The sequence below is a fragment of the Acanthopagrus latus genome, chromosome 13 (assembly GCF_904848185.1).
Source record: "Acanthopagrus latus isolate v.2019 chromosome 13, fAcaLat1.1, whole genome shotgun sequence".
NCBI lineage: Eukaryota > Metazoa > Chordata > Actinopteri > Spariformes > Sparidae > Acanthopagrus > Acanthopagrus latus.
Window position 1 is genome coordinate 11,910,214 of NC_051051.1, and position 12,504 is coordinate 11,922,717.

The window sequence follows — 12,504 nt, forward strand, 5'->3', positions numbered from 1 at the left end:
GGAAAATATCTGCTTATTTATATATGATCACGTTTATATAACTTTTCAAGTATGGAAGAAGAGTAGGTGTCTTTAAAAGATTTTAATTTGGTAATTATCTTTATCTCCTGCCTAAATAGATGTCAGACACAGATTTATTGTGTGCCTTAAAGGATAAGGACACAAAATTAAAAATAATTATCTATCCATTTTCTTGTGGATGTGGAGGTTTTGCTTGAAGTCGGCAAAACATTTATGAGGCAACATTTTCGTAAACAACTGAAGTAGATGGGGACTTGTTTAAAAAAAAACAAAAAACGGTCAATAGGAAATACGTTATCTCTTCGACAAGCAGTCGGGTCTTGTGCACCCACTTCAGATGTTGTGTGCCAACACTTTCAGCTTTGCGGCAACAGAAGAATTCATCTCAAAAAATGAGCGTAAATAACACCTTTACAAACCACTTTGGGATCTCAGGGCTTCCGGTCCGTACACCTGGACGATACACCGGAAGAGTTTCATTTGTTGCTTCAGTTGTTGGGAAGAAAGCGATGAGACTGTTGTGCCAATTATGAAACCAGACTCTCCACTGACATGATCAGAGATGAGAACAGAATTTTCATTTTGGGGTGAACCTACCCTTTAATGTGTGTGGAGGGGATCACACTTCAACCGACTGAATCCATTCGACTTAAATCAGATGATCTCATTTAAAGAAACAATTGCCGAATCTGAACATCCTCTCTGAATGACACAAAACAACATAGCCTCGCTATTCAGTCCACTGTTCCATGTGACGTGATCAAACCTACTGTGATTCTGCCTGTATGGCCTCTCAATCACAGCCTGCACGCCCCTGTTCTCAATCAGCCAATTAGCGCTGCGAGCGGGCGACTAAAACCCCCAGGGAGCGCGGGGAGCCTCTGGACTGGTTTCATAGCTCCAGGATGGAGAGGTTGCTCTCCACGTTTCCACCCTACAGTGTCTGCGCTCCGCCGGCTCAGGACGGCGGCTGGTTAAAGAGAGATGGCCGCTTCATCACCCCGCAGGGCCTCAACTACCTGGAGCTCTGCAAGGCCATCATATCCCAGGTTGGCCCCGGCGTGCCCCCTGCCTTCAAGAGGGCCCTCACCAAAGAGTGCGGCGTGCAGGTGAACGCCAAAGTGGACAAAGTCGTGCAGTGCTCGCTGGGGCCCAAGACGCTCCTCTGCTCGGAGGGGGACCATCACGCGTGCTACAGGAGCCCGGAGCCGCCGACGCCACCCTGCCACACGCCGCCCGTGGGCAACCTGCGCTTCCTGCGGCCCGTCTCCATCTACTCGCCGGTGTTCGACCGCAGGATCCACCTGAGGAAGCTGTGCAGCGACGGCGGCAGCGAGGGCGAGGCTGAGCAGGCCGAGTCTGACAAGGATGCTGAGACGGACCAGAGCGGCGAGGACACGGTGAAGGACTGGAGGACAGCTTTCCGCCGCTCCTCCAAGGGCTCCAACTTCCAGGTAACCCCGAAGAGATTGCCCACAATCCTGCTGTGCAACACCAGACAATATGTGGGGAGGGGCACGCAGTATCTGCAGGGCACCACCATGTCACCCTTTCCCTCCAGCTCCCTATAAATTGTTCCTTGAAATAATATGCTTATGTGTGGAAATTTTGATTTGGTACGTGGATTTTCTAAATTTGGAGCACACAGTTGAAATAATGAAGGTCTTTTAAACTGGATGAGATGCAGGCAGGAGTTCAGGACAGTCTATCACAAGTCTCATCTTAAGGCCCTCAACATGTTGGCTCATGCTTCCTGACAAATCCACAATTTGATTAGCGCAAGTAAGGTTGTTGTTGTTGTTGTTGTTGTTGTTGTTGTTGTTGTTGTTGTTGTTGTTGTTGTTGTTGTTGTTGTTGTTGTTGTTGTTGTTGTTATTATTATTATTATTATTATTATTATTATTATTATTATTATTATTATTATTATTATTATTGCACCTTTCAGCAACAAAGTGCAACACTACACTTTTTTTTTTATTTCTGACAAGGAACTCAAGAAATAAGTTATCACAGTTTCTTAATTATTCTTAAGTTACACATAAAGTAGGATTTTAGAGGATGCCATCTTGCCTTCTGATCATAAATTTTAAATATTTTTATAGACCAAACAACTAATCAAATGGTCAAGAAAATAATCACTAGATAAATTGCAAATGATTGTTAGTTGCAGTTCCAATGTTTGTTTTCTTAGTTCCTGGAGCAGAGGTATGGCTTTTTCCACTGCAAGAAGTGTAACATCCGGTGGGAGAGTGCTTACGTGTGGTGCATCTCTGGAACCAGTAAGGTAAGATGTCTCGTTGTTTACAATGCACTGACTTGTGTTTGGCAATATATGCATTCATTATAAGAATTTACATTAAATAATTGTTTTTCTTTTTTTAAAAAAAAATCTCTGGATAGGTGTACTATAAGCAGCTCTGCCGGAAGTGTCAGGTGGGTTTTAACCCCTACAGAGTGGAGTCCATCCTTTGCAAGGTATATAACTTTTTTTTTTTTTTTTTTTTTTAGCAGAATCACTTGTATACGGCGTAAGTGCAATGTAAGTGATTCCTCCATTCACTTCACTGTCTCAGGGCTGCTCTCAGACCTGCTGCAGCTGCGAGAGGAAGCAGAGGCACATCAACATGAAGAGGCCTCACCGACAGGACCTGTGTTGTCGCTGCAAGGGCATGAGGCTGTCCTGCGACGCCACCTACAGCTTCAAATACATCGTCTGAGCTGAGCCCCCCCCACCCGCAAACATGTATGGAAACACCTGTAGACCCGATGACACTAATACCTGTGCACGTCACAGATTGGAAGTTGCCTCCAGTAACGAACTTGAAGAGATGGATTTATTCTCCTGCCAGCGAGTAGATGAATCTCTGCCCTATTTGTTTCATTTGAAGCAACTTCTTTAAAATAATAATGTAGTAAAAATAAGGCTGTCTTTGTGTCTCGTCATTAATTCTGGGGTTTAAACATGAAAAAATATTTTTTGTAAGAAGAAAGTTATTGAAATAAACATTGCATCTCAAAAGTTGAATGAATTGTTCTAGATTATACTCAGTAGTCACTCATTAATTTAGAACTTTGATCTAAAAGCTGTAGTAGATCATTTGGGTTTGACTCATGCTGCTTGAATGTATGCAACTTTTTATGATCTAATGAACCAAAATGTTATAGTTTTTAATTTCATAACTGTTCAGTTCAGTACTATTATGTCTAAGAAGGGGAAAAAGCGGCAGCTAAACACAACACTTGTCATTTGGCTTACAATTTCTTTTTCTAGTACACTGAATCAAAATGTTTTTAAATTTGTCATGGGAGGAGGGCGTTGAGTGAAACGCACAAGAATTAATTTTCATACATCTTTTTACTTTGACACTGACTTGTACAGAGCATCAACTCAAAACAACTTCACAAAGGCTGTAAAAGTATTTACAAGGTGAAAAAACAAAACAACTACAGTCTCGATCTAAAAAGCTTTAAAAATGTGCAATTTCTTTGTTTGGCATGCACACACACGTTCTCCCACACACAGGAAAAATAAAACAAAAAAAAAAACATACCCACATGAGCTCAAAGCTCCCTTTTGTACCTCATACAAACACATCTTTCAGATAAAATATGATTTTGTTAATAAATAGTTCAAACACTCCATACAGTACACTGAAGATGCATGCATGGCAGTTTGATTTGAGAGGACAAACATCAATATAAAACCGAAAGTCAAATGAGGGATTTGGAGCTGATCGGATATAAATAGACAAAAGATATTTTGTACAGTAAATAACTTCTACAGGGAGAGTCACAAAAAAGGGCTGACGACAGGAAGTGTTTCGACTTCAGTAGTAGCACAGATTTTCGTTTTGAACATCAACAATGAGTGCTGAATGTCAGCATTTCCCTTACGTGTAAGGTAACTACATACCACACACAAACATATGCTACAATGGTTGCGCGCCCATAACTAGAAACAGTATACAGACAGAGAGACAAAAATATGTGTGTGTACATGCACCATCCTCATTGCATGTGAACACATAAGGTCAGCGTGTTACAGTGTCGGACAGTGAGACATTTACAGTGCGTATCCTCACTAACGATGCTACCACTAGCCACAGAGGAGTGCACGGATAATGGCATGATTAGTCTACCAATGTTTACAACAGTAGTCAGGAGACGGGCTGGTTCACTGATACAGAATATAAACAGAGCAAAGGGCAGCATGAGGAATTACGCTTGAATATTCTGCATCCGCTCTTCGTCCATCAGTCTTTCAGTCTTTCAGTCAGTCTGGAGAGGTCAGACTTTTAGGGGGCAAAAAAAAGGGCCGCTAGTACAGTAGAAAGCATTCAACTGGGTCATGCATTGCACAATGTCCTCCAAAGGAGGTGTCGAAAACAGTAGACACAACGGGAGAGAAAAGTTCATTCAGCGTTTTCCTTCTCAGTGAAAGTGACAGCCTTTTCTCTCACAGTAACATACCCTCCTTTCCTGTAACACCTTTTTTTTTTTAAAAACTAATACCAAAACTCCACTTAGTGCAATAGCGAAAAACTCATACCAGTGATGTTACATGGTTTCACGGGTAGTTTCCTCACTGTCTCTGGTGATACTACCAGCAGACTACCTGAAGGAGGCAGCAACAGTCAGTCAAGTTCAATCAGTTCTTGAGTTCCTCTGGGAAGCGAGTTAAAAAAAAAATCCAAGCTTAGAGCCTTCACAGGTCCTCGGGCGCACAACAGATTAATGCTGAATGACGGCCATCAAGCAGGACTTAAGCCAGGAGCACATCAATTTTACAACATGTGGCTGTAAAGCGAAAGCTAGCGCTCGCACTGAATCACATCAGGTCGTCTGTATCAGCAGGCAGCAATCTGTAGTGTCTACATCCCAGTATCGTCTGGGACAAAGTGAAAAATCTACAAGTGTGTCTTCTTCTCCTTTTCAGATTCAAAGTCTGCACAGGAATAGTTGGTTTCAGGCATTCGGATTCATAGGTCCTCTGGTATTGAATGTTTACGTCTCAGGTCTGGACGTCTGAAGGTTCAGCATTCAGGAGCCCCCCTGCTTTCAGCAGAGGCAGGGCAGCGTGCCCCACCTTCCCCAGGTAGCGAGTTAAGGGCGTTGCAGCACCACCAAGGGAGCAACAACAACCCCACGCTGCAGCCTCTCCCGGGCCGGTGGGACAGGGAGGGGGTGGCGGAGGAGGAAGAAGGGACGAAGACGGGGCGGGGCCTTGGGTTAAGACTGTGTCATGGCTCGGGTGTGGGACTCGAGATGGGCTCGAGTGTTTGTATGGAGAGCGAGGGAAATGGGGGAGATGGGAACCCCGTGGGGGAACGGGTGGAGCGTTTGAGGCAGAGTGCGCGAGCAGGGTGGGTTCTGAGGCCACCGTCGGGAGCATGTTAGATGTGAGGGACGATTTCAAGTGTTTGCTGCTGTGTAGATGTAACAGCGGTGAGCTGTGCGATGAGTGTCCTCTGAAAGGATGATAAACGTTCTCGTCGAGATACCTCCGCCTCTGCTCTCGTGTGCGCGGCAGTGTAAAATCTGGTGTGTTTGTGCAGCTGTGCGATGAGAACAGGTCTGGGGGTTTGGGGAAATCAAGTGGAGAGGTATCAGAGTCTGCAGTGGATGAGGATGAGGAGAGCAGAGGAAGGTTTTGGTCTAAATGTGGTTCTGGTGTTGAGAAGGTTGATAGGCAGGTATCCGTCTGGAGCTGTGCAGCCGCGGCAGCAGACACACAGGAGGAGGCAGCGGCCAGGTGTGCGGGTGCTGGGCCTCGTCTGCCGGCAGCGAGGGATGTGGGGATGGTTTTGGGAGGGTCAGTGGTTGCAGCGACGGGGGAGGTAGGGGTGGGGATGGAGGGGGTGGGGGGCTCCTGAGCTCCTGTCAGAGGCTGGTCGCGGAGGCGCTGGAGTCGGGGAGGTAGGTTGTGACGACCCGGTACCCCTGGGCGCGGCGGATCATGTCGCGGATCTCCCCGTTGAGCTCCAGCAGCTTGGAGCAGATCAGGCTGAGGTCCTGGCGGGAACCAACCAGGGCGATGGTGCCAGTCTGCCCAAGCGTCTGGTGGCGAAAGTAGACGTTGAGCAGCGTCTGGACCTCGCTCTCTGAGCTGCCACCGAACACTCCGCTGGGCCACTGCCTCCTGAGATAAGGAGGTGTAACAGGTCAGTATGAGAGGTGGGTAGTCACTGCTGCAGTTACATAAATCCACTATTTAATTTAAATGTGTCCTGCAGAGTTTTCTACACACATAATCTTTGCAAAAGTTTCTTATATTACTGATTATGTGGAACAGATGATCCTGCAAAAGCACTACACTAATGAAAATATTCTAAGAGCACGTACACCTGATGATTCAGACTCATACTGTAAGAACAATCTTAAAAAACAACTACAAATGCTGGGACATAAAAATATCCATATTTACACTCCTATATGTTAATTAGTCTAGTGTTACCCACCTGAACTCCTGGATGTAGCGCACAGCTTTGGTGAACTCGTGGTTCTTAAGGCACTCCAGTATGGACTGCACAGCTGCTTCTGAGGTGGCGAAGCTGGGCACAACCATGGCTGCCACCTGGGTGGCATGTGCATGCGTGTGGGCCAAGTGTTTGTGCTCCAGGTCGCTGGCTACGGCCGCCTCCGCTGCCTGCAGGCTGGTCCTCAGATCAGTGAGCTCTCGAGACATGTTCAGCAACTACGGGGTGGGAAAGATACAGACAGTGGTTGAGTGTGTGAGAGATCACAGAAGTAACGTCTATATCAGTTGTATAATTAAGAATATTCTCTTTAACATAATACTACTTTCTAGTTGTACAGTAGATGCATCAACAGTGTTGATGCTGGAAAAGTGCTGGATGCCAGTTGTTAGTTTATGTAAGCTGACTCCAACGCCAGCTACTGTTGCTCTCTGTTAGTGGGATGGAGAGAGACACTGAGATAGTCTACTCGAGAATGGCATAAAGTGAGATCCTCCATCTGTGAAAAATCCAACCTGAGTTCTTCAGAAATAAATCCACAATCCAGCAGCATTAAACAACAAATCATCCGCAGTCGTGATGAATACGTGTAAATTGCTACAAATTGTCACACGGAGCCCCTTTAAACCTGCTGTTTGTGACTAGTAGGAGTAAGAGTAATAATCATTGACATACTGGTGCAGTGGTAGTACAAGTTCTTTTCATTTGTTACTGTTAAAGCAGATATGATCACATATATCCCAGCTACATGCACTACGGTAAAACGGAAACAGGCCGTTATAGTTTGGTTGCAGAGAAGTAACATGAAAGTGACCAGGAAGTTCAGCACGGAAACACAGTGTTGTCTTGCTCAGTTGATTTTTCACAGATTTCTTTAATAACCAAATCTGAAGGATCCTAATAAAATAATGACTGTATCTTACATAAAAATCAATCGATAATATAACTTGCTGTATTAAGACAATCGGTGATGTCTCTGTGAACTGAGATTTGGCTCACCTCAGGCACAGAGCTGATGGCGTGGACTTGGCCAATGAGCGTGCAGTAGGACTGGAAGAGGAGGAGAAGCTGAAAATGCAGCTTGTAGAGCCTCTGACAAAGCTCCAGTTGCTGGAAGACATTAAAGAAGAATCGGGGTCAGATTCATCAGGAGGAGGGAACACACGGACGCAACAACACATTCACTCGCTCTCACAAGTACGCACCACGCGTGAAAGGAATAGCACCGCACAGTAACAGCTAGCTTGAAGAGAAAATCGAGCAGTTCATTTAAGAAGAATCTAAAGCAGTGAAGTGAAGAAACTTGTAAGAGAACTTACTGCAAGAGACTCCATTTGCTAGAGAGCGTGTTAGGGCGTCAGAGGTGAGAGGAAGACAAAGTGTCAATCAAACACATGCACAGCACAGTATAAACCACCCCTATTCACAGTCAAGCTACCAAGAATTAGTCAACATTGTATAAAACCCAGAAATCTGAAATCTTATGCAGTCCTTAGTGACTGCAGGAGTCAGGAGAATAAAAAGAGATCACACAGCAAACATGCAAAGAGAGCGAACATAGCACAGGAGAAGAAGTTAAACCTAAGTGGAGGATTGTTTGCTTGTAAACAATAGATATCGGCACGTTACAGTGAATAACTGTCGCGTACCTTCTCCTCTGAGTCTCCAGGCTGACAGGTGACCACGCTCTCACCAGGGCACCTGGGAAATGTGTCCTTACAGTTCCTCAGCCACTGAAGGAAACAACGCAAGGTGAGAAGAGAAGAGGAGAGATCATGAGCATTTTGTTAGTTATGCACACATTTGCAAATAAAATAAAAAATCAAACAAAACAAACGGTTGAGTTACCGATACAGCGGCATCCTCTTTGGTGTTGTAGGTATCCAGATACTCCTGCAGCTCCAGCGCGCTGAACTTCATCTTCTCAAGGAGACCATAGGACATGATCTGTAAAGACCAACAAGAAGAGAAAAGGAGGTGAAAAATTAGTTGTTTTCCTTGACTGATCCAACCAACAGGCTGTGATCAACACTAAGTCCAACGTGTCTGCCTTCAACGCTCACCGTGTCAGCATCAATGTAGATTGTGGGACAGTCCGAGCATGTGGTTAACATCTGTGAGGACCTGAGGAACTTTGATCCGATGCCCCTTAATCCCTCTCCAAGGTATGTGGCAACATCAGTGGTCAAGAGGCAGAATTTACCCTGGAGGTTCTGGGAAAGAAAGATCATTTCAGAGATTATTGTGCTGTTGTACACACACACAATTTAAATCCCACTGAATATCGGAGTTTGCTTCAAGTGAAAAAAACAGCATCATAAACTGTATTTCCATCCACTTGTCAAACTAAATGTCTCCAAATAGAAAAAAAAAAACAAGCAAAACTCCCCATCAACTAGTTTGGAGCAAACACATTTTGACAGTATAGGCAATCTTATGCACAGCCATAATAAACAAAATAAGTAGAAAATGTAGATATAGTGAACTTGTTACCTAACCGAGCCCCCAGGAAGAGTGCCACGCTTTGAAACCAGCTTTCATAGTGACCAAACTGTGTAATCAACAACAACATCACGTGATGCACCGAGGCCTAAACGGACTTGGAAAGTCTACAAGAGTCGCACAATCAAATCATTTTATTCTCATGTAAAGTTAGCCAACTTGGTCTGCGCAAGTCTCAGTGCAAACGCTCTATGAGCCGTACAGCACAGAAGATCCAGGTAATATTATACCTGTGAAATCGAGCTTTTTTGGCTTCGCGCGCCACTTAGCAGGTTCCATTAACATAAACAGGATTTTAATTGTTAGATCCATGAATAAAACAAAAGAAGAGACAAAACCAGCTGCCTTGGCCATCCACAAAAGCCAAGACAAATTTTGTAGGGGAATACACTCCACCACACAACCATCGTGGCCATACTTTGGATGATGAAATGATCAAGAATGATTGAGGCTCACAACCATGTTTCCAAGATCCTTTAAATCAGACTAAATCATGCAGTATTAGAGAATGCTGTGAATTTGTAGAACATGCAGAACCTGCATTGTGACATTGTGATGTCAATGTTGAAACGATATATTGTGCAGCCCAATCTCCAATAATGTACAGCAGGTCTTTTTGAAAGGAACAGCAATATCCGCACATTTGAATGCATTTGAACAACAACAAAACAATCTTAAGTAAGCATAAAAAATCATTGTCAAAATTTAGGATGCCTTCTTTTATCATTAACCTTTCTAATGTGATACCTCAAATTAAAAAACACGGTTATTGGCACAAAGAAAAACACAAAAATATGAGTAAATTACAACTGATATCAACTGATCCTCCTTGTGATTTACCTTAAAGAGAGACGAGAAGACTTGGAAAGTATGGACGGCGCAGGACCCATCTGAGTCCGTCACGAGCTGGTTGATGTGACAGCGCCATGCCTCCTCGGCATCGTCACACACTGCGGGTTGGAAGGCTGCCAAGATGGCGGAGAAAAATGGAGAGGGGGGAGGAGGAAAACCAAGGTCTTCCAAGTCATCTACATCATCACGTAAGCTGTCGCCATGAAAATGGAAAAGAAACGGGGGCACAAATAATAAAGGGTTTTGATATCTTCCCCGAAAAAAAAGGTTTGAAACAAATTCAAGTGTCCAGCTACAGTACCTCATGGGATTATGTAAGATGGATAATGTGATACCCTCTGTGCCATTTAGATATGGATGAAGTTTTATTTGGAAAAAATACTAGGTGTTTGTGAAGGTACTCTAAAATACAAGTTACAAGGTGCAGAAAATATAATGCAACAAAGAAAAACAGTATATATTTATTTTAACTTGAGTTTACATATATGAGAAGGTCAGAAAACTGGGTTTTCTTAAAGTATTCACAGTGCTAATAATAAATTCCCTGATCTGTCCCAATGCTGCATACACAAACATTGTGGTTGTGGCAGCTTTAAGTAAGCACTTAAAATGCAGTTTAACTGAGATTCAGTCCAATTCTCAGCTGATAAAAAGTTCCAGTGAAAAAATACTCCATATTGTTTCCTGTTCCTGTCTGTCACATTCACCTGGGCAGACAGTTGGGGTCTAGAAAGTCCAGCGGTGGCTGGCAGTAGTCCGGGTTGAGTCTGTGGTCCAGATTGCGCAGCTGATCCTGGGGCTGCCCCGGCAACTCCAGGGTGAAGCTCTCGCCGCAGTCCGAGCCGTGAGGAAGTTCGTTGGCGCTCAGTGACAGCTCGTCATACTGGGCCTGAGTGTCCTCGTCATCACCACACACCCTCCCCTGAGAAGACAAAGATATTACATATTACTATCTATCTATCTATCTATCTATCTATCTATCTATCTATCTATCTATCTATCTATCTAGCTATCTAGCTATCTAGCTATCTACAAATCTCTAACTCTGGACCCATTTCTACTGTTGCACAGTATATACCTTCATATTGCCCCACCCGAACATATTCGTATGTTTATGTGTATTAATTCCTCACGTGTAGGCCATGGTGATCATCACAGAGTGGTCCTTGGCCCGGTGTGGTGGCGTTGAGGGATTGTGGGTCGGCAGATGTGTCGTAAGAAGTAGATAGAGAATCCGTGTGGTTGGTTTCCTCTGATGGAGAAGGGTTAGTCTGGAACAGGGAGGCAAAACAGGAAATTCTTTAAACTGGGTCATCGTTACAAAAACAGTCAATAAAGCTTTTCAGTGGATGTCAGAGCTGTATATTTCCAATGGTTACGCACAAGCTGAGAGTGAGACAGGCTCTGGCTGGTTGAGGACTCCTCTTCCTCTGACGACTCGTCTGAATCGTGGGGGTCCTCGTGACCCAGACTGGGGGTGCTGCCTGAGTGCTGGCTCTCTTCCAACAGGTCGCCGAGCTCTGTGCTGTCCAGAGATCGCCGACGCACGCCCCAGTTAAAGTTATCGACCGTCTCACCCTGAATAGAACACACACACAGGCACAATGAAAGGCAACGGCAGAGGCGATGGTAGCAGTGAGGACATAAACCTTCAAGATAAGGAACAGTTGTAATCTAAGAGCTTCTGATGACAAGCACAAGATGCAAATGGTGCTGGAAAGGCTGTTTGCATTCAATATGATGATCTTTATCCCACAAAGACATTAGAATATCATTTATCTCCATTATGACGAGCAGCAGTATTGTCAGAAATGTAGTTCTTCAACCAAGCTGTGAGAGCAAAATGAAGCACAATCATCCTTTGTTCATTCAGAAGGAAACAAAGGAGCCAGCAACACCACAGATAGAAGCTAATGTGAGTGCTCAGTGTAAGAGACCTTACCTGGAGCTCCTAGGCAGCGAGGGGAAGAGAGAGAGACATAGAGTTAGACAGAGAGAGAGACAGGGAGGAGGGACAGAGAAATACATTTCAATACATATTGATGTTAGGAAAGAAATGATGCATTCAAGGTAAAAGGGAACGAAAGATACAGATAATTTACTAGCCACGCTTCAGGTAAGTCTCACCTCTCCGTCCTCCAGCTCCACATCCAGGAAGTCAAAGTCTCGGAAAACCCTGAACTGCTGCTCGCTGGCGGTGTCGTCGAGCGTGTCCTCTCTGGTGCCGCCCTCCTCTGACGACACACCGCTCTCCCGCACCTCCATCATATCCAAGTCACCACACGATGAGAAGATCACCTGGCGAGAAGGAACAAAAGAGGCATTTAGACTTCTGGCAGACAGTCTGTGTTTATTCGCAGTTCTCCAGTGGTATTAAGTTTAGCAGCAACAAAAGTTGACTTCTGCCCTGTTGTAGACTTCAGTTGACTGTAAACAAGCACAGGCAGAGTACTGTAAACAAGAGATGGTAGGAAGCTTACAGATGGGTTCTTGGTGAGTCCGACTTCTTGTCCACAAAGAGACAAAACGTTCACCAGCTTCTCTCTGGTTCTCTTCTATTCAAGAGAAAGACAGCAAGAAATAAAGTGTTGTATTTAGCAAAGACGAAATGGACATAAAATCTGTCAAACTCAAGTTGTCTCCTGTTTCTTGG

General features: G+C 44.5%; 2 protein-coding genes across 11 annotated transcripts in view; one reads left to right on the forward strand and one right to left on the reverse strand.

Annotated features, from left to right (window-relative positions):
* Window positions 1-890: 890 nt before the first annotated feature.
* Window positions 891-2,944, forward strand: zar1l (zygote arrest 1-like). Its single transcript, XM_037119116.1, has 4 exons — window positions 891-1,475; window positions 2,213-2,305; window positions 2,422-2,496; window positions 2,595-2,944. Exons 1-4 carry the CDS (start codon window positions 927-929, stop codon window positions 2,736-2,738), a joined length of 861 nt encoding a protein of 286 aa, XP_036975011.1. The 5' UTR covers window positions 891-926; the 3' UTR covers window positions 2,739-2,944.
* Window positions 2,945-3,357: 413 nt separating this feature from the next.
* fryb (furry homolog b (Drosophila)) overlaps window positions 3,358-12,504 on the reverse strand; it is a 62,825-nt gene continuing 53,678 nt past the window's right edge. For 5 of the 10 annotated variants that reach the window (XM_037119075.1, XM_037119067.1, XM_037119071.1 and 2 more), the window contains exons 54-67: window positions 12,332-12,406; window positions 11,979-12,149; window positions 11,794-11,802; window positions 11,235-11,429; window positions 10,985-11,122; window positions 10,559-10,773; window positions 9,840-10,044; window positions 8,561-8,710; window positions 8,346-8,444; window positions 8,147-8,230; window positions 7,817-7,834; window positions 7,497-7,607; window positions 6,480-6,715; window positions 3,358-6,160 (exon numbers count right to left, since the gene is read on the reverse strand). In XM_037119075.1, the coding sequence (XP_036974970.1) occupies window positions 5,902-6,160; window positions 6,480-6,715; window positions 7,497-7,607; window positions 7,817-7,834; window positions 8,147-8,230; window positions 8,346-8,444; window positions 8,561-8,710; window positions 9,840-10,044; window positions 10,559-10,773; window positions 10,985-11,122; window positions 11,235-11,429; window positions 11,794-11,802; window positions 11,979-12,149; window positions 12,332-12,406 (1,965 nt within the window). In that variant the 3' untranslated portion in view covers window positions 3,358-5,901. The remainder of the gene's footprint in view (window positions 6,161-6,479; window positions 6,716-7,496; window positions 7,608-7,816; window positions 7,835-8,146; window positions 8,231-8,345; window positions 8,445-8,560; window positions 8,711-9,839; window positions 10,045-10,558; window positions 10,774-10,984; window positions 11,123-11,234; window positions 11,430-11,793; window positions 11,803-11,978; window positions 12,150-12,331; window positions 12,407-12,504) is intronic. The other 5 variants (XM_037119068.1, XM_037119072.1, XM_037119070.1 and 2 more) reach the window with 3 other exon arrangements.